Source organism: Ruditapes philippinarum, unplaced genomic scaffold (assembly GCF_026571515.1).
Source record: "Ruditapes philippinarum isolate M1 unplaced genomic scaffold, ASM2657151v2 ctg682_1_1_1_1, whole genome shotgun sequence".
Classification (NCBI taxonomy): Eukaryota; Metazoa; Mollusca; class Bivalvia; order Venerida; family Veneridae; genus Ruditapes; species Ruditapes philippinarum.
Window position 1 is genome coordinate 44,125 of NW_026852798.1, and position 20,917 is coordinate 65,041.

Genomic DNA, 20,917 nt, shown 5'->3' on the forward strand with positions numbered 1-20,917 from the left:
GCGCGTTTATAATGCCAAAGTCAACCTGAGGTTCGAAATTTAAAAAAAAAGAAAACAAATAAAAAACGAAAACAAAACGACTCCGGTATTACGTTTGCACATTTTTTAACTTTCTTTGTTTGAACGTGACTGTGCCTGAGATTGATATTTGTTAAAACACGTTCAAAGATTTTGCCTTTTAGAAATTAACTTAACTTAAAAAAGGTATATTTTTTATTTCCAGGAAAGATATGCAAAAAATACATCACGGAAGCTGTTCCAGCAATTTTTATTATTTAGCACATACACAAGAACAAGTTAGATTAACTTCTACGTACAGGTGACTTCAATTTTCATTGTTAAATTGTTCAATCAAGTCAAGAGATTCTTTTGAAAATGAAATGTTCAAATCGGAATGTCATTTATCTGTAAATAATTTTTTTTTTTTAATAAACATAATTATATATGTATGCTTTGCCAAATAAAATGCTGCTTGATTGATAATTTTTATAAGGCATTGAAAAAATGTATGTTCTAAAATGATTTTTTTTATATGTTATGTTCGTATATTCTATTCTATATTATTCTATTCTGTTCTGCTCTGCTCTGCTCTTTAAATCGACGCTGAAACTTTCATCCAGTGACACAACTTCAGTCAACATTGATATGTTTTGAAATGTCACGTGTTAATTGGTGGCTCTGTAATTAACAATTCTAATGAATCTGTATATTTGCAGACATTTGTGAAGGACGGTAACCCCCGGGATGCTGAATGACACCCTCCTGCAGTAACCCCATCCGCCAGATGTGCACGTGCTGTGTATTGTACCGTTATGTGACATCCATGGAATCTAATTATCTGGCACGCGTTGAGTGTATGTTGCGCTCGTTTTGTCATCCAATGATTAAACAGGACAAAGTAGAAATGGCTGACAATTCACTCGCAGACTGACATGCTTATGCTAATAAATCAATGAATAAGTGATGGTTAAGAACTTGTTCGTTCTTTTAGGGTTTTTGTTGTTGTTCTTTTTTTCAATACTTTTCATGAACCTTTATTCATAAATATTCATTTTCACTCAGTGAACTTTTTGATATTTAAATCATACTTAAATATGCAATTGTAGTTCTTGTTGAATGAAAGAAAGAAAGAAAGAAAGAAAGAAAGAAAGAGAAAGAAAAGAAAGAAAGAAAGAAAGAAAAAGACAGACGATCGGACGAATAAGACATACAGGCACTTGAATTGAGAAAGAAAGAAACAAAAAAATACGAATAAAACAAAGCAAGGAAAAGATATAAAACAATTTACAACTTTTAAGAGGAACTGAAGTTTGATTTCAAGTTAAATTGATTTTCTCAAATTAGCCGACAATCATAAATCAGTTTGGATGAATCTTTTCCTAAATTATTACCTGTCACCCGAATGTTTACTGAAATGTGGAATTTTGAAATTATCTAATTATTATTACAATAATAAATCTACAAAGAATGGGACAAGATATTTAAAGTGAACAAGGATGGTATTGATTAAAGGTACACTCGTGTGTAAAAAACAGCTGTCACCACTTTTTGAAATAATACCCATGTTGTCATAGTAAATCTTCAAAATCTATGAGCCTTACAAGATTTCTCTCAAAGATGCTTGTAAAAGGCCACGCCTCTTAAACGCTCTTTTTATGTAAGGGTTAAATTGGGCATGTTTGACTTTCAGCTCTTCTTGCATCTTTTCGATTTTTAAATCAATTTTATAATTTTCTCCCGTTTAGCGTTATTCGGTGATTATATATATTTTTTATATTTTATTTTTTTAAATTGAAAAGAAAGGCTTTTAACAATTTCTAGTTTTTAAACTGCTTAAACAAAAAGATTGGCTCAAAACAAGCTGGGAACCAACCGTTCTTTCACAGGAATTCCGCAGATGTTAAACACGCAAAAATAGTTACACGATAACAAATTATACGTAAGACAGGAAAATTGCCAAATAGGTGCAGTTATATTGTGTTTTCTTTACTTTATAATTTCTTTGTTGTTAATATGAAGTGTATGCCACTTGTCCACTCTCACATCCGCAACACCTGTCACGGTTCGGACAAGTGTTCTCTAGCTGTCCAGTTACAATGGCGTTGAATAAAATGTTTTTGTTGACCACAACAATATTTTCTCGCTAGCCTGTATACAGATGGTAAAGTACCGTGCTAAAAACACCACTTTCTATTAAGTGTCATGTTGCGTTGACAAAAACGTGCAAGAATTAACAGGTTGTCTTATGCATAGCCAGAAAACTTCCTTTTTTATTTGACATTTTTAATATTAAATAGGAACCATATTTTTTATCTGTTTTTTTATTTCATTTTTAGATTTGTGACGTAAAAATGTGGAATTATGTCTCGCACGGAGATATGCGGCTTTTTTTCCGATCTAAATGTCCCGTTTCGTACCATTGCAAGAACCTTAATTTCTGACAAAAGAAAGACCTTTACTTGAACAATTTAACATTTATTACAAAAGAAAACTAACGAATGCTTTACTGGTAATTTGCTAAATAATTTAGATTAATTTTGGAAACGTAACAGATGTTGCATATTATGATATACTAACCAACAATGCGTTACAATTTCTATTTAATTTCACGAATCATTACCAGGATAGAGCGGCCGATCTTTGATGACTCAATATTCGGTGCACGCGACAGGACCATTTCGCGCGTTCTTTTATATTTTTACGTTACGCGATAATTTGAGTTGTAACGGATGATATTTTGAACATAGTAACGCACAGTTTAGAGATAACGGTATTAAGGGAGGAATTATCGCGTTATTATCAAAAACACTGCGTCATATCTCGCGTCTTTTGTTAGGGTTTTCTCTAAATAGTTTATTTATCATCACAAATCTATTTATCATCGGCAAAACTGTCCATTGATCTGTTGAATCTATTGTTAATTTATTCTCTATGTAACAATGAAAACTCTGCGGTGGAGACTTAACATCAAAAGTTCCGCTTTCCTTGTAGGCTTAAAGGGTAAAATAGCGGTGCTTGCGTTATAATTTATATACATGACAAAACAAAATTGTCATAACTCTCAACATTTTTTCGATACGTAAATATTTCCATTTCAGACAATTTACTATTGTAATTATTGGATATCTATTCTATCGCAAAATAAACAAATTATTGGACAGATGCGCGTTCTTAACGTGTCAAAATTCCGTATCAGTTACACTGTCAATGAAAATTCATTACCTCCTTTTTGGTATTGGAAACTTGCGTAATATTTGCACAAGATTTCGAAATGTCTACGTGCCATGAAATATTTATATTTACTTTTCTCCTGTTTATAAACATTTGACAACTTTATTGACATTTAAAATGTTTGCACAGTGTGATTATAATTGTTAAATAAATTTTGATTTAACTTGATACTGAGCATACTTGCCTTCTTAAGTCGTGAGTGACAGGGTATAGTAATATTTTAGGCGGGAAAATCTAATTGGCGTGTCAATAATAGACTAAAATGCTGTATAATATATGTTTAAGCATATGATTAAACTTTTGTAATATGCCATAGATATGTGACATGTTTATCATTGATGTTATGCATTATGATGATACACTTATGTACAAGTCTAATACAATGTCTGTTCTGTTAGTAAATAAATAGCTATACATTTTTAAAGCGACTGGGACACTTATTCGAGAAATATTTAGCGCAAAAACTTTGATTCTTGGATTGTTAAACATGTTGACATAATGATTTTTTATAGGGTTTTTAGAATTGAAAATTGTTTTCTTTCCTTACAAAGGGTAACCATAAACTTTAAATAATGGTTTGAGAGAGCAACTTAGATGCTTATCTCCTTATGAAAAGAAATATAGTAAAATGTTTGTATAGTACTGTATTATAATATATCATTGTATATAACTGTGCTATTTTATTATAATTGTATGTATTAATGTTTGTACACACGTACTAGTATATCATTGAATATCACGTATATCATCGTATACCATCGTATATTACCGTTGACATTTTTTCTTAGTGAAGTTATAATAATTGATGTAACAAGACACTGTCTACAAATGAATTTACTTTAAAGTAACAAAGTGTTATTTATGGCCGAAAAATTAGAAAGCGGTGTCTTTCATCAGTCATCTTGTCAGCATACCGACTTTGAATGTGTCGAGTCCTAAACTGACCACGGAAACATGATACATGTAATTTTGACAAATTACTGGATCCCCGCAAGGCGCCGCCATCTTTCCTATGTTCTTATGTACAGTTGACAATTTATGATAGTTACAAATCAAATTACATACATGTAATTTGTCTTGAAGATAATTTCGTTTTAACTAGAAGACAGCATTCAATCATTGTGTCATTACAAATAATCGACCGACTTCAAAGATGAAACACTAAAAAGATTTAGGAGATTTCTGGTACTTTGAGAGTGAAAATTGTTTTTTTTTACGATTTAGGTCATCTTGATTTATAATTAAAACGTATTTCACAAATCGGTATGTCTCTAATAAATGGGTTTGCGAGTAAACTTAATGTTTAAGTATGTATGTTTGTACAAAGCTTTTGTTGTTATATTTCAAGAAATAATAGTATTAGCACCGAGGAACCTAGATGTTATGATAAGATAAGGGATTAAAAGCCATCGGTTTGGTGTTCATTTTACATGTTCTAACGTCTTTTAATCTTGGTGATAAATTGGGATAGGGCAAACACCTGTACCAATAACTAGTGGAAGTTGAACAATAACAAACCATAAAATTCCATCATTTATTTACTTAATTAAATAACCGTTCACACTCAGCGAAATTGTACAACATTTTTATTTCCGATTTCTTTGTTGAACAAGAAGATAATCCGGGATTAGCTGGTATTTTGTACAGCCCTTATTTTCACTGTCGGTGACATTAATGCAACCGGGAACGCAAACAAAGATTTGTTCGGACGTGTTCGGACAGGACGTAATATCGTTGAAAAAATACATTCACACAAAAGATATAAATCTTATAATCTTGAGGAAGAAGAAAGGAAAGAAAAAATCAAAGATGCCGACCGTGCCTTTGTACTTACAGATTTTAAAACGATATGAAAACGTTTTTCTGTAAATTTATAATTATACAAATGAAAATGTAGAATACAAGTATATTTCAAAACGACACAAAGCATTTTATTAACTCAGAAAATCAAAGTTACAAGATTTAACAAAAATCTATGTTCCTTTTATGCCGATTTCAGGGTTCAAATCCCGCCATGGACTGTGAATAGGAAGCTATCAAGTTCGGCAGTTCTACTCAAGTTACCGCTCTCCCGACACTAAATTTATTTGGATTGGACTACCACCGTGTAAATAAAATGACTTTTATATGAAAAGACTCGGTCAAACCGAGTCTGCAATTTTCATGTAACTTTGTTGTGATTAATGCTTCCGAGGGTTCACCAATTTTTTTTCAGAATGACATATCGAAGACGTATTTATTGAACAAAGTAGAAGATTGTAAGTTAGCCCTTTTATGCGTTATGTATATGCGTCCCCACCCCCCAGCTAACAAAAGATGGCTATACTAACACGTACCCATGTGTGAGCAGATTTTTTAGCACTTTCTTGTTGTTCGGTCTTCTAACATAATGGTGTTTATTTGCGCTGAGCTTAACGCCTTGTTTACAATATAAAAGTTAACTGTTGCCCCATCAAAGTCATCCAAAGCACCGCCCCTGAATTAAGTCCTAAATTATAACAATAACATTGTTTACAGATTAGCACCCTTTTTGTTGCAACTATCTGTTAAGTCGCATCGACAGCCATCAAATACTTGATCTCTGTCGGTCTTCTCACCGAGGTTCAAAGTTTATTTTGCCCTATTAGATAGACAATTTTCTTAACTGTCAGCCATTATCTGTTAACAACACCATCTAATAGGATCAAAGTGCTAAGGTCTTAATTTTGCTATCTTTCATCTGAAGCGGACCTTGTTTAAATACGATAAGAGAGTTAAGGTTTTTATTAGGTGGGCTTATTGAGATCGATTTTCTGTTATTTTATTTGAATTCCCACTTGATCCTCCTTCTACACAGTTACACCTCCTCTCGAAATTAAATTGTCATAAAACGAAAATGAACGCTAAATTGCGGCAAGTGCGTTAAGCGCGAAATGACTTTTGTATTTATTAACAAATAATTCACTTGAATAAAATCTATTCTGCTGTGTACTTAATAAATTCTGAAAAGACTGATAATTGGTTTTCTAGAAATAAGAACGATTAATTTTCGCAATTGTTTTGGCAATCGTAAAAACTCTGCTTTCTTCTACAACTTTGTAATGTTGCCCGAGGTGTTCCAAGTGTTGTTCAAAATTCACCACTTCGGCTTTAAATCGGAAATAAAAAAATTAATATCCGAGTAATGTAAAGATGTAACCTCTAAGGGTTTTCTTATATGACTTCAGGGCATGGTGTTAACAAATGGCCAACAATGGTATAGAAGGAATTTATGACAAGTTTACATAATTTTATATACTTCCTGCTTGTCAATATCACTTTATCGTCATGTTTCTTGTTAATATAAGATTTATATACAAGATAAAGAAATGTTCAGATTTATAACACGACGCGTATAATTGTTGTAAGTTTTTTCATTATTTCCGACACCTTTTTATCACACTTAAACCAACAGTTTCAAATTCTTCCTTTTAGTATGTTTTAACGTGTCGAAATTTTTCAGTTTTTTTTTTTATAAATTACAGAAAATTACTGAAAATAAATATAATTTGGTTCTGTCTTCCTCTACTTCTATTTCTTCTTCTTCTTCTTCTTCTTCTTCTTCTTCTTCTTCTTCTTCTTCTTCTTCACCCCTCCTTTTATCAGTAAATATCAGAAATTCAATTGTTAATTCTATCAATTGTTAATTATATTAAATAATTTATTACTAATTGCATGCCAAAATGTTTATCCTCAACAACATGATATTTATTGTTTTAAAATCATATTTATAAAGATTTACGTGACATGGTCCCCCTTGTAGCTGAGAGGTTGCCTTAAAAGGTTGAGGCCACCGTCTATCCCTAAGTAATCGTAAGAGGCGACTGAACGAGTTTGCATTATTGGAGTCTATGCATCTCTTAGCTCCAGCAGATGGATATATTTTGACCCATGGTGTTGCTTTGAAGTTTGTAAAACCTGAGGTTAGCAATATCATCTTTCCTGTTTCAGTGCCATATTACCTAAATTTGAGTTGCTGCGCCGTAAAACCAAACATTTTTAAAATACATTTGTACATGTATATCAATCAGCAATGTATAACAGGTTTGTAGTGTAAATATATTATATTAGTGATTAATTTTTGTATCATGTTGCATGATTATGTACAATGTATATACAAGTCAAAATAAAAGTCTGTTCTGTTCTGTTTTGTTCCTATCAGAACATATGGAAACCTAGTCTGTTATATATACGTAACTAAATGACTAAACTTGAAATAGAATTTGCGAAAATGCGAAAATGTGACTGAAACTACTCACTTACAGAATGAAACGAACGAACGAACGAACGAAAAAAAGAATGAACGAACGAACGAATGAAAATAAACAAACAAGCAAAGTCAACAAATACATGAATAATATAATTAGTCACATGGCGCATATATGGCTTAGTCAACGTCAACATTGTGTATTCTTCAAATGTCCTCAAAATATTATTTTATCGTTCTATTTCAATCGGTTAATTAATACGATCTGGAATTAATCAACAAAAAGAAACCTTCAGCAGATGTTGTTGGGAAAAAAATCACAAACATGAATTTATTAAAATTTTACTGCTATGCGAATATTTTTAATTAAAGTCACGTGGCTATTAATTTGGGGTCGCTTAAATCAATTATTGATTACGTACGATGTTAACAGATGTCGGCTATTTCGTTTGATGTTTAAGAGGCTGGTTAGATAAGCTATTTTAGGGTATTATTCGCCAAAAGAAAGCACGCGCATTAAGTTCAATATGTTACAATCACTTAGAAATAAGGACCGTTATTTTAATAATGCAACGGAGGCTGCGTAACCAACGCTTGATCCCGTATTATTCCAGGCTGAAATTGGTCGGTATTCTTTAAATCTGGCGCGTGCATTACATCATTTCCGTTTGAATATGATTCTGACAAGATTTTAAAATTTGAAATAACGCCCATTAATACTATTATCTGAGTGTTTCATTGACTCATAATACGTCCATTCAGAAATATCCAATACGTCTTTCTAAGAACGGGAGTTCGGTACACAGACAGCTGCAGGCACAGAATATAGCTGTGAATGGAAACGCGAAACAAGAGCCCAAAGCATGAATGGACGACTACCTGAATGAAATTTCTCACATATTTAATCATTTTATCCACATAGTCTTTTTATCTGAGAAAAAACAAACAAGTTTGATAAATTGTCTTAAAACTAAAAAATTAATAATTTGAAACTTCGATCACTTGATATTATAATTGAATTTAAATAAAATGTGAATCAGCAGATGGAAGATTTCTCAAAAACGGGCAAAATGAAGACATTGTCTTATAATGTAACATTGTATTTTGAGACATGCGGCAGATGCGCGGCTCCTTTGATGTTCATTTATAGACTTTCAGGCAGGCATTAAAAGAACCGTTCTTCTGCCTCATAACAAATTAATTGCATCTCGATAGGGTAATATTAACTGTCAAGCGTGCACTGATTTGAAAATAAAATACCGCCATGTACATGAAACACATTAAACGATATTAAATGCAAATAAAATGTCATAAATTATAACTATAACTGTTCACTGGAACAAAATACCACCAGCGTGCCCACTTAAAGGGCAATCAATTTACATTTCTTAAATTTTCTTTAAATTTTGACGAACACCGGATGGAATTGTACGTGTTAAATATGAATTATTTCAGTCGTTTACCAAATGTCAGAAACTGTTTTTTTTTCTTCTTTTTTTATTGGTGTTGTTTTGGTTTTGTTTATTTTTTATTTTATTATCTATTTATTTATTTATTTTATTTTATTTATTTATTTATTTATTTTTTGGGGGGGGGGGGAGGGTGTTTGCTGCTGTTGCTTTTTTGTTTATTTGTTTGTTGTTTTGTCTGGTTTGTTTGTTTTGTTGTTGTTGTTGTTGTTGTTCTGTTTGCAAGGAAATGTGTCCACATACAAGATATCTCCACATAAAACGTTGTTTGTAGTTTACCAATCCGGATGACGACGATAAACCACATTTAATGTACCAGAGCAGAGTGCAGCCACTGCGTCGTTCCTGAGCATGCTGTCAAGCAATTTTATCAGTACTAGTTGCCTTCACATTCGCAAACAACTGACAACTTCTCTACATACCAGAGGTACAGTGCGAATGACCGTAGAAAGGATTTCATGATCAACAACAACGAAAGTGATCTGCGCTGTCCGGGAATCGAGCCAGGGTCGCCCGATTCCCAGTGAAACGCTCTACTGATTGACCTAATCGGAAAGGTATACGCATCGAATGACAACGAACACAACATGGAAGTGTTAAGGAAGGACTGGTGGTAAGTAAATGGATGAGTTAAAATTTGTTCCGTTACAAACGAGCTTTTAAAAGTTACGTGAACTAAATTCATACCCAAAATCATATGACAAAATTCTAGTCATCATTCAAATGACACAGCTGAAGAAACTGGTGTAGGTCATGATCGGCTGACGGTAAAAGGCAAAATTTAACTTCTGCTGCGACTACAGAAGTAGCAACGACAATGCACTTGTAAACGGCAGAAAACACATAATCTAATAACGCGGGAGGTGGGTATATTTTAAGTGACCTCTTCATTATATTGATTTATGCCGATATTAGATGAAATCTCGGAAAGTGGTTGTGGAATGCATTCCTTACGGACCCGGATGTGAGAAAGCAAATTAAATCTAGACTTGTATATGGTACTTCGTTTGCCTTGATGACGGTAATAGAATTCTATTTTTGCTGTCGTTAGTTTACGTAACGCCGACATTGTTATTCTCGTTATTTAGGAGAAAATTTTACTGGCGAAACCTGTCACGGTTCAGAACTTTTTGCTATTTAGGGGAGATGATGTGTTAGCGGCCGGATAGCCCAGTGAGGGTCCCGGGTTTGAGTCCCGGTCAGGCTGCACATTTTTCTCTCCATGTAGCTTACCTCTTCCTGTATTATTTCAGACATTTGTAAGCCAACACCTGGGTAGCCTTCCATACTAGATTCACCAACTTTCTGCCAATCACTGCGTATAATCCAAAATGAAATCGCAACTTTTCGGCGTTTTCCGTACTAGTTTACCAGCACTCATGGCGAGTATTTTGAAAACACGGCTCTGAAAAAAATATACATAAACCTTATGTATTTTAATAAAAAAGGAAATTCATTTTTACTGTTTACAATATATATTTGTTCAGGATAATCGCCAACTTTGCAGACGACAAATTCCTGTACAATATGTCTAACGGCTTTTTTTATGGCTACGAAGTGCCATTGCTCAATAAATTAGTTATTACTTATAAGTAACTAATTATTAATTTAGTAACCTGTTCGACATCTCCGCCACTTTCGACACTTCTTTTGTTACTGTGACCTGTAACAAGTGTTGGCAGACGACATTGGATGTTTTATTCAAGGTGATGACGCGTGTGATATGTTGTAGAGGGAGCCACCATAACGGACTGATTAACATAACGTTCTATACGTGCATTACACTAAATCCTATTAAATAAATATGGCATTTCTTTTTAAATGAACGAATACATAGAAAAAATAAATTGAATAAAAACAGGACAATCTGTAAGGTATTATGTATGAAATCATAAATCATGAAAGAACCCCCACCCCCCAAAAAAAAAAAAAAAAAAAAAAAAAAAAAAATAAATAAATAATAAATAAAAAATAATAATAAATAAATAAATAGTAAAATAAAGAAAAGAAACTGTGCATTTGGCAGCGTGGATTTGTTGAGGATATTTTAATTTGTTTATTACTTGGACATGTTTAAAGGGACTCCACTGAGTTTTCTTTTTGACATGATTGGACTGAAAATAATTTTTCCAGATAAATGTACCATTTGATATATGTGTAGACCACTAATCCTTGTGCAAAATTTCAGATCATTCGCGCTCTTCGTTTTTACAGAATAATTATTCAAATTGTAAAACAATGACCTAAATGAAAAGCGTTTAAACGCTTTTCACTCAAATTGGGCCAAGAAAAGCATAAAAATACGATTTTCTCAACGCCCCTCTCTCTCTCTCCCCCCCCCCCCCCACACACACACATCGTTGAGCACGCGAGGGAGAAAGCTATCTAGTTGAAAATAGATTAAAAAATAAATAACAGCAAAATTATCCTCCGGAATACAAGAGACTTATTCGTACTGAATATAATAGGAAATTCTGACATGGGTGACGCTTTTTTTCCAAATAGATCCTTTTCTATCTATTAATTTAACAACGTTCTTTTTCCGAGGGGTGTGTGGGTTTTTTACCATTCGTTTCAAATATGTTTAAAAATTGATAATAACCAAATTAGTTATAAACATAAAAAATATCTATCTTTGCACATGGCTCCAATTAGCAACGATTAATTTATTATCAACTTTATGTCAAGCACAAAGATTTTTATCAGAAAAAAATATTGCTACGGTAACGTTTCGTTGTTACAATAAGATAAATCATACGGAATTAAATACATTTAATCAATGGTATGATCAGAGTTTTAAATATTGAATTACAAATAAAATAATATCCATAGTTACCAACAGGCGTTTCAATACTAATGGATATCAAATGCAACATGTGAAAGAAAAAAAAAACGTATTCACGTGGTTTGATTAAGATTTGATGCGGTTTGTTTGAATTTTTTTCTGCACATGCTTTTTTCTCATGGCGCGGTGATATAAAAATACATACTAAAACGCAAAGACAAAGAAACCGGCACTATGCCGCATTTTTTTTTACGCGAGGAAAAAGAAAGAAACCACAACGGGTCAACGTGCTTAAATAATGTTCTAGTAACATGGGGGAATAGTAAAAGTTGCGGTCTGTAAATTACTGATGTTATTGACATTGAGTGGGTTAATAAATCCCACCAGACTTTGTCATCTAATATTCGGGCATCATTTTTTGCTTTCATAAAAATAACGTGTACATATTTTCAAAATTTTGAGAATTAAATAGCAAAATTAAAAAAAAAAAAATTGCTAAACTATCTTTTAACCACTTATTTCCAACAGAAAGTATACCTGGGACAGAAAGATACATCGTCTGTCCCAGAGTATACATAAAAATAAATATAATTTATATTTCTGGGACCAGAAAAAAAGGAACTTGAAAAGAATTAGAACGAAAACCAAAAGTGTAGAAAGCTGCACCTCCCACCCATCCCATAATGCTCTAACAGTATAATATGAACAGAACAGAATTTTACATAATTGAGCCGCGTCACGACAAAACCAACATAATGGGTTTGCGACCAGCATGGATCCAGACCAGCCTGCGCATCCGCGCAGTCTGATCAGGATCCATGCTGTTCGCTTACAAACCCTATAACAAGTAGAGAAACTGATGCGCAGGCTGGTCTGGATCCATGCTGGTCGCAAACCCATTATGTTGGTTTTGTCGTGACACGGCTCATATGTACATCGTTTTGATTTTAAACATAGTCACATGGCATACGAAAAAAATACAAGTTATAAACAACATTTTTAAAAAAAAAAATAATGATTTAAGAGGACAAACTTTATGTAAGAAGATAATAACAATTCAATTATGTTAAGAGTTAATGATCGTTTTTCTCAACGATAAAGATTCTTGGATTTTATTTTGCGTCGAGTTTGAACTAAAATCGCCAAAATAACAGTACAAGGGAGATAACGCAATTTTACTTGCATATTTTCTAAGAATGAGTTGCCTCCCATATTAGTTATGTACATCATTTATTAGTTTTATATAAGTAAACTTGCAATTATAATAGTAATTTATCATGTATACCGTATCTATCCACACTATTGTTACTAAATATTAACACAGCTAAAATAGACTCTCAAACGTTTAGTAAAAAAAGAGCAATAAATTAAATAATTTCTTTTTAATTCTCTATGTAGTACTTTACAATAATGATACTAATATTAATGACGACGATGATGATGATGATGATGATGATGATGATGATGATTATATTATAAAATTATCATCATCAACAACAACAATGATAAATATCACCACCTGAGGCTGAAGATGATGATCGTATTATATTTATCATCAATTTATTTATTCACTCACTCACTCACTCACTCACTCACTCACTCACTCACTCACTCACTCACTCACTCACTCACTCACTCACTCACCCACTCACCCACTCACCCACTCACCCACTCACTCACTCACTCACTCACTCACTCACTATTACATGTACTTTATTAAAGAAACAGATTCAGTTTTTATTAAACATGAAACCAAAGAATTGAACAGAGGAACATGACAGGTTTTAGTAGGGCGGTGTCCGTACTTTTATTACAGTACGTGAATACACAGACTTTAAATAACCGGTTGTATACTTTTCGGATATGTCGTATGTAGGCTGTCAGATTCTGTTTGCAGCTATTACAGACTAACATCATATTATTAATTGTAAATAATATGTAAGTTGAAATCGTCAAATAACAGTGATATGTGTTTTTATTGGTTTTTTTAATATTGAATAAGAACAAGATTTTATCTATGATCTTGTGGGTTTGTTTTTATATTCGGATAATATTTATATTACAAGTTTGCATAGTTAGTGTCAAATACTTATAATACAGCTCTGTGCCAGTACTGGTTTAATTCAATAAACCACAGGTAGTGAGTTGCCATCATTGTTATTGCGATTGTTTATATTGCGACATTTATAATAATGTCTTTTACGAATAATTGTTGTTTTATCAGCATTGGTCGTTTCTGATTGATGCAACAATACACAAAACTGCAAAATAGATATATTTGTACAAATTGAAACATAAAATATTTAAAAAAAGTTGTTTATCTTTTCAGCTACAATGAGAAGACTTGTTATATTGTATGCCACATTGGAGCAGGAGGCATCTATGTGTGATTTGTTCACTTCAAAACACTGGTCCTTCAATAATCTGGGTAATAAACTTATAAAGCTTCACATATACTGTAAATTGTTGATAATATGAAATTAGGCAAGGCCTATGAATGAAGAAGTCGTTAAAAATTCCTTTCATTCTTTCCGTTTTAAAGGTGTCATTCGGTATTACATACACCGCTTCCGTTTTCACTCGGAACACTCGACGATTATCATTTATCCGAAAAGTTGAGATTTGTTCCGTTATCGGAATACCCCGCCTATTATCATTGAGTTACATTGTAAATGGCGGCGCCCGACTAGAACTGACACTGAAAATTTCATTGATAGGTATAGAATTCTATATATTTTTTAATTGTTTTAATTTGATTTTCTTTTAAATATACACGTGTAGTCTATAGCCGGGCAAGCCAAAGCCCGGACCCGCTTCGCGGGCCCGGTCTTTGGCTTCCCCGTACTATTGCCTTCAACAAACTTGAGCTATAGCAATGGGACAAAAATAAAGTTTAATAGTACATGTATGTCACAGGGTGTGAAAAAAGTGCAGCCTGACTGGTGCTCAAACCTAGGCTCCTTGGAATACTGTTATGAGAGCTCTACAGACTGAGCTATCTGACCACTAGCCACAGAAGCTTGACATTCTATTGATAATTGTAAAATATAAGCAAATAATGAAGAAATAAATAATAATAATTTCTTAATTATTCCATTATATTTTTCAATTATTGATAAAATGTTAAGCTCCTATGATATAGCTACCTTTTTTCTACTGTGACATACTCCCCCACTCTATTAATACTTGTGTTTGAATTTCTCAGTGTTACAGAACAATGCTAGTTAAACTGAGCTATATGCAGTCACAGTCCCCTAAAATTGTGCAGCCTGACCAGGATTCAACCCCAGGACCTGCAGAATACAATACTGCTGCTCTACCAACTGAGCTATCCGGCTGCTTACACAATTTCTCCCCTAAATAGTAAGGCCCCATGTTACATGTTTAAACGGATTCGTTTCGATTTTCATTCGTAAACGTTACAATATTTTTTACCATTTAATCGAAATGACCATATTGTCTTACAAAAGTTCTTAATCATTGCCTGTTATCATGGATTTTATCAATTCTAGTGGTTTATTCCAAAGTAGAAAACAGAAAATGGCTGTTTACAACCTTCCATACAGCAAATTGCTCGTGACATAATACATTTTTGGTAAAAAATTGGAATACAATGCAGAAAATGTGTTCCGACTCAATCTTGATGAGCCCTAAAAATTCTTTCTGTCGACATATATACATGGTGTATATAGTACATAGAGGTACCACCGTTTAAACGGTATCGTTTCGGTTCTTATCAATTGTGTAAACATTTACAAAAAATTGAAAGCATGGGAGCCTTACTAAATAGTGAACATTTCTAAATGATGACATACACCCCTGCTATATTGGAATTCATCCTTGAATTTCTCATGGTTACTGAGAAATGTTAATTAAACTCTGAGCTATGTGCAGTCACTGCTCCCCATTAGGCGCCAAATTTCACTGAGAATATATGCATCCTGATCGGGACTTGAACCCTCAGAATACTGAATTCAAACATTGAATATGTTTTTTCTCAAAAAATATTGCATGTGAAGAAATTGCCTTAATTGTTTTAGTTTTTGAATTTATTAAAACATATATTTTTTTCTTTATTTGTAGGGAATTATATATCCAAAGATTTAGAAAATGAAATTCTGTCTGCTTTGGAGCAGTCAGAAGTGGTAGACTTTGATGATGATGGGACAACAGTTGAAGAAGTTGAAACACTGTCAGTTGCTGTATCCCAGGGTGACCAACCTGATTCAGTATTTAGTAGTTCAGAGATAGACTCGAACAAAACTGGTGAGAAAAACAATGAGGTTGTTACTAGGGTTTACTTTGGCAACTCTGTGCTTGAACCAAGCAAACTTTTGAACTCGGGATCTAAAAAGGTTTTAAAGCCTAGAACTAAAAGTAAAAGAGTGAGGAAGCAGAGTCTGTTAAAAACATGCAAAGATAACAGGGATGTAGGAAAGACGGATTACACAGTGTCACCCAAAAGTAAAAAGAGCAAAGGTAAATTTGCTAGTCTTGAAAGCGCAGGTTGTAGTATTGTAATTGACGGAAAGGACGATGATGAAGTTGGAGATATTTTGGGCAGCCCAGAAAATGTTGGTAATAGAAATGCATTGTTAATCAATGAAAATGATTATAGTGTATCAAACACATCTGATGAAAGAAAATCACAGATGACACAGAAAGATACAACAAGGAAAGATTTTAAATGTGAGCAGTGCAGCTACAGGACAAATGTGAGCAGCAATTTGAATAGACATCTCCGGGAAATACATTCCGGTGAAAGGCATAAATGCTCGAAATGTTGCAAAACATTTAAAGGGAAGTACAATGCAAAGATGCATGAGCTGTACGGTCACTCTACCGGTTTCCAATGTGAACAATGTGATAAAACATTCTCTTCTCTCAGTGGTCTACGTAATCACATAAAAATTGTACACAAGAAGCTAAGTCTGTACGAATGTGAACATTGCGACATGAAGTTTTTCTACAGATCGCATTATTTCGGACATCTTAATAAACATTTGAATGTAAAGCCGTTTTCATGTGAAACATGTCACAAAGCATTCCGATACAAGATAACATGTCAATTACATGAGAAGATTTGTTTTCGGGACAAATATGATGCTATCCATAATTTGAATGGTTGTTTAAAAGACGAGGAAAAGAGTAAGCTTTTGTGTGATAAATGTGGTATTGAGATGAGCAGTAAGTCTAGTTTGAAGACGCATCATTATTATGCACATGGCAGTGACATAACAACAATCTGCTCTCTGTGTGGAAAATCATTTAAAGGTATATATAACAATAACTTGTAAATAAAACTATGATTTTATTTGGCTTGAAAGCATCATGCCTGCAAATTTGTACTACTGTACTCTTTATGAAAATATAAGAATTGTTAAATGTGAGTGAAAATGTTTTATTACAAAACAGTTTAACTAGTCTTCAATTCTTTCAAGTAACATGATAGGTAAAAAGACCAAACAATAGTATGGTAATAAATCAAACTAAAATAAATTAATAAATATGGGCATATAGTTGCTAAGACTTTATTTTTTAACCAGCATTACAAATATTTACAGGAAAGTGTTAACTTTTTAAGATTATTAGTGAGAATGACAACTTTGCTACCATATTGAAGGCAACTTTTTTGTTTCCTTATAATTTTTTTTTAAAAACTGAGGAAAGATAATACCCATATAATCAGATGAAAAAATTAGGATTTATTATAGGATATGTGTTTCCTTGTTAAAAATTAACAGGAACTACAGTGTATAAAAGGTACCAATTTTAATTGTTTTGATAATGTTTTTAATGAGATTTCAAACAGTGTATGAGTAGCCATAGTGTGTTACTTCCAATTTGATATACATATACTATGAAAATATATAGGTTTAAAGTAGCAAGCCTCTAGATTCATGCTGACTTTAATGAAAATTTGAAAATGTAATTTATAAAAGGGAACAAAGAAAGTAATTTACAAATTCCAAGTAAATTACCAAAAAAGAGGTCAAAATATGCCAAAAAAGCATAATTATATAGCATGTAAATTATTACTGTCATCTTGAATCTTTTTACTTTTCTTAAAATCTTAGTACATTTTTGTCAAGTTTGATTTTCTTAAAATATTTTAGCTCATCTGGCGGCATGCAGCTAAGTTAATTTACTTACTATGGTGCTTGTTTTAGCCATAGAAATGCACAATTCTGCGTTAATTTTGCACAATTCCTGTGTTACCGGTATATACACATTGATTCCTGCATAACTGGATATATACAGTGGATAATGTGTCAGTGTGTAATATTGTCCTCATCAAACTGTCATTTCAGGACAATACAGTTTACAGCGCCACATAAGAAACACCCATGAAGACACTGGTGTCAGATATACATGTCCACATTGCAAGAAACAATTCTCCCAGAAAGAGGTTTTGAAACATCACTTGAAAATCCATCAGAAAGCATACACCTGCCACTGTGAAACATGTGGTAAGTATTTATAAATGATGAAAAGTAATTCATATGTAGTTTCATAGTATTGAAAGAAAGTCATAATTTTACTATTAAGCCACCAGAGCTAAAAATGATAAACCTTTGGTCACAGCCTGTTTGCGGACTAACTTAAGATTTTCAAGGTGATATCCATAAAGTTGATGACATTTTGTTTGGTTTTACGGCACACCAACACAAATTAGGTCATATGGCCCCTAAACAGGAAAGATGATTTTGGCTTACCGCGGAAGTAACAAACTTTAAGCAACACCAGGGATCAAATCCACCTCATCTGCTGGAACTAAGAGATGCATAGACTCCAGTTCAGTTCAAACCAGTTTAGTCGCCTCTTAGAATCACACAGGGATAAACGTTACGGTGGCTGCAATTCAGATTTTCTGCAATTTCTTATACATCTTGCTCTTTTACCATTGATGGTGATAATAATATATCTATGCCACCTGTGTATAAGAAGGTATAAGAAGGTATAAGAAGGTAAGCCAGCATATACATGCAGTCTGGTAAGGATGTTGGCTAGTCAGTGTTTGATACAGAATTTATTTTAGTTTGTGTAGGAAGCTGTGATTACACACACACTCTTGAATCTGTTCCTAGAACCAGCCAGTACTTTAGCAGTGACTATTAAGTTTTTTACTCAAGGAAACAAGTGCTCGCCTCTCACAAATTTTACAAACTTCTCAGCCAGCTTAACTTTAAACCTGAAAAACTTGCATTTTCCATGGGGGAAAAAATGTACAGAGGAGCACCTGATGTCTTCCTCAACCAGTTAAGCTTGAAAATTAACCATATGACAATTTCAGTGTTACTTAAAATCAAAAAAGAGAAAAAGAATAAAAAATCAGTTTCAGGTTATATTGTTATTATAACATTGAATGGTATATTGTGATTCTTTTTCAGGTAAGGGATTTCTGTCTAGGTTCAAGATGATGGAACATTCACGGACACACACTGGTGAAAAGCCATTCTCTTGTACGTATTGCCATACATTCAGAACTGCTACCAAGACAAACTTACAAAAGCATATGAGAATACATGAAGAAGGAAGAGTACCATGGCAAAAATGCAAAAAGAAAAACAGTACAGAAAAGTCATCTCGGGCTGCCAGTAAGAAACAGAAATTTCAAGAAAATCCTATGGATGAAGCGGAAACTGAAGACAGTTCTGTTAAACTTGTTGATAATATCGTAGAGCCTATATACGATGCTCTTCAAATGTCTACAGGGTCGTATGTAGGATCATCAGAGTTCATTGAGGACAAAGGAGAGTACACTAATCTGCAGAAGATGTCTGTGGATAGTGACAGTGTAAGGTACGACACGCAATCCGATAGATATATGTACGCAGAACAGGAGCATCAAGGTCAGTCTGAAGGTCAAATCAATTTCCAAGTGGAAAATCAGCAAGTTCTTGATTATCCGATCCATGGCAAATTTAACGTAGGAAATATTGTGAGACATGACTTGGATAGCGTACATTCAATCGGAACAAAAGATGAAATGAAAGTGGATAATCATACAGATTATGAGTTAAATGATAATAGTGACAGTTACCATGGCAACAGCTCTAGGGAAGCCTCAGAACTTTCTCAAGGTCTTAACATTCTTACAGTTGCTATGAATATTGTTAATCCTAGTCAGTATTGAAATTATAGACTCTTCTACCAGAATTGTTGCATGTTTTCAAAAAAAATCAAAATAAAGTTGAAAGGTATTTCACAAAGTTATCTATTCATATAGAATGATATAAATTAGAGTGTTGCAAGACGTTTAAAAGGTATAATATTTTTGAGACAATGTTAATGCAAGTTATTACATGTATTTTGAAATAGTATCAAATGTTGGGTTCTTTTAAGCTCATCTGTTTCAACAAAGTCAAGCTATTTTGATCGCTGTGATGTTGTTGTTGTGCAAAATCTTTAATGTAGCTCATTTATTCTATCATTTCAAAGGGTATCAATATTAAACTTGGAATACTTGCTTATCATGACAAGGTGCAGTTGTTAGTCAAGGAGCATAATTCTGAAAGCAAAATTTTTGGACTTATGCCCCTTTTTAACTTAGAATTTTTTGCAGACAAGCATTAACATCATAATATTGGATAGTCAGTCACTATTACCAGAAGTACTCTAAATCTCAAATCATTATATTTCAAAAGCTTTAGTGAAAAAATGAGGTGGAAGAGAAGGTATACCTATTAGCGAACTCTTGGGCAACTATTTAATGAAGTACCTGCAATCAAAGAGAGACAATTCATCAATAGAAGTGCAAATATGCTGCTCCAGTTACAACCCTGCACTCTTACAGCAAATGAGTTATTTAAAAAATTCCTTTGTATGTGCAATATTGCAATATTATGATCACCCATACAACATGGAATTTTTAAGTAACTCAATCAGTTTTTTTGTTTGTTTTGTTTTAAATTAGGAACAGTTCTATGAAAACTCCTTAATGCTACCTTATTTGCCCATTAGTATCACATATGAATGATGACTGATACTCAAGTCTTTATTATTTTCTTTCATAAGAATGTTATTTATACATGAACATTAATTTTAGTTTTGTAAGCAAAAAAATGCAAAATAAAAACATTTACATGTTTGAAATTAAAGAATTTCATTGTGTTTTGGAATAAAGGACATGTCAGCCAGACTGGGCAATAAATGATGTGGAAATATGCTCTAGTAAAAAAAAGAGAATGAATATGATGTCAATGT

General features: G+C 33.1%; 1 protein-coding gene and 1 long non-coding RNA gene across 2 annotated transcripts in view; both read left to right on the forward strand.

Annotated features, from left to right (window-relative positions):
* LOC132724445 (uncharacterized) overlaps nt 1-965 on the forward strand; it is a 35,735-nt gene extending 34,770 nt beyond the window's left edge. The window contains exon 2 of the long non-coding RNA XR_009624911.1: nt 717-965. This is a non-coding gene — a long non-coding RNA (uncharacterized LOC132724445). The remainder of the gene's footprint in view (nt 1-716) is intronic.
* A 12,573-nt stretch (nt 966-13,538) lies between these two features.
* LOC132724451 (zinc finger protein 239-like) lies at nt 13,539-20,095 on the forward strand. The gene is made up of 5 exons (XM_060709315.1): nt 13,539-13,648; nt 14,040-14,138; nt 15,794-16,984; nt 18,022-18,180; nt 19,102-20,095. The coding sequence occupies exons 2-5, from the start codon at nt 14,045-14,047 to the stop codon at nt 19,845-19,847; spliced, it is 2,190 nt and encodes a 729-aa protein (XP_060565298.1). The 5' UTR covers nt 13,539-13,648; nt 14,040-14,044; the 3' UTR covers nt 19,848-20,095.
* Nucleotides 20,096-20,917: the final 822 nt, after the last annotated feature.

Coding starts and splice junctions, on each gene's coding strand:
- LOC132724451 (XM_060709315.1), top strand. CDS start 14,045: ATGAGAAGACTTGTTATATTGTATGCCACATTGGAGCAGGAGGCATCT. Junction 14,139..15,793: donor CTGGTCCTTCAATAATCTGG/GTAATAAACTTA, acceptor CTTTATTTGTAG/GGAATTATATATCCAAAGAT. Junction 18,181..19,101: donor CTGCCACTGTGAAACATGTG/GTAAGTATTTAT, acceptor ATTCTTTTTCAG/GTAAGGGATTTCTGTCTAGG.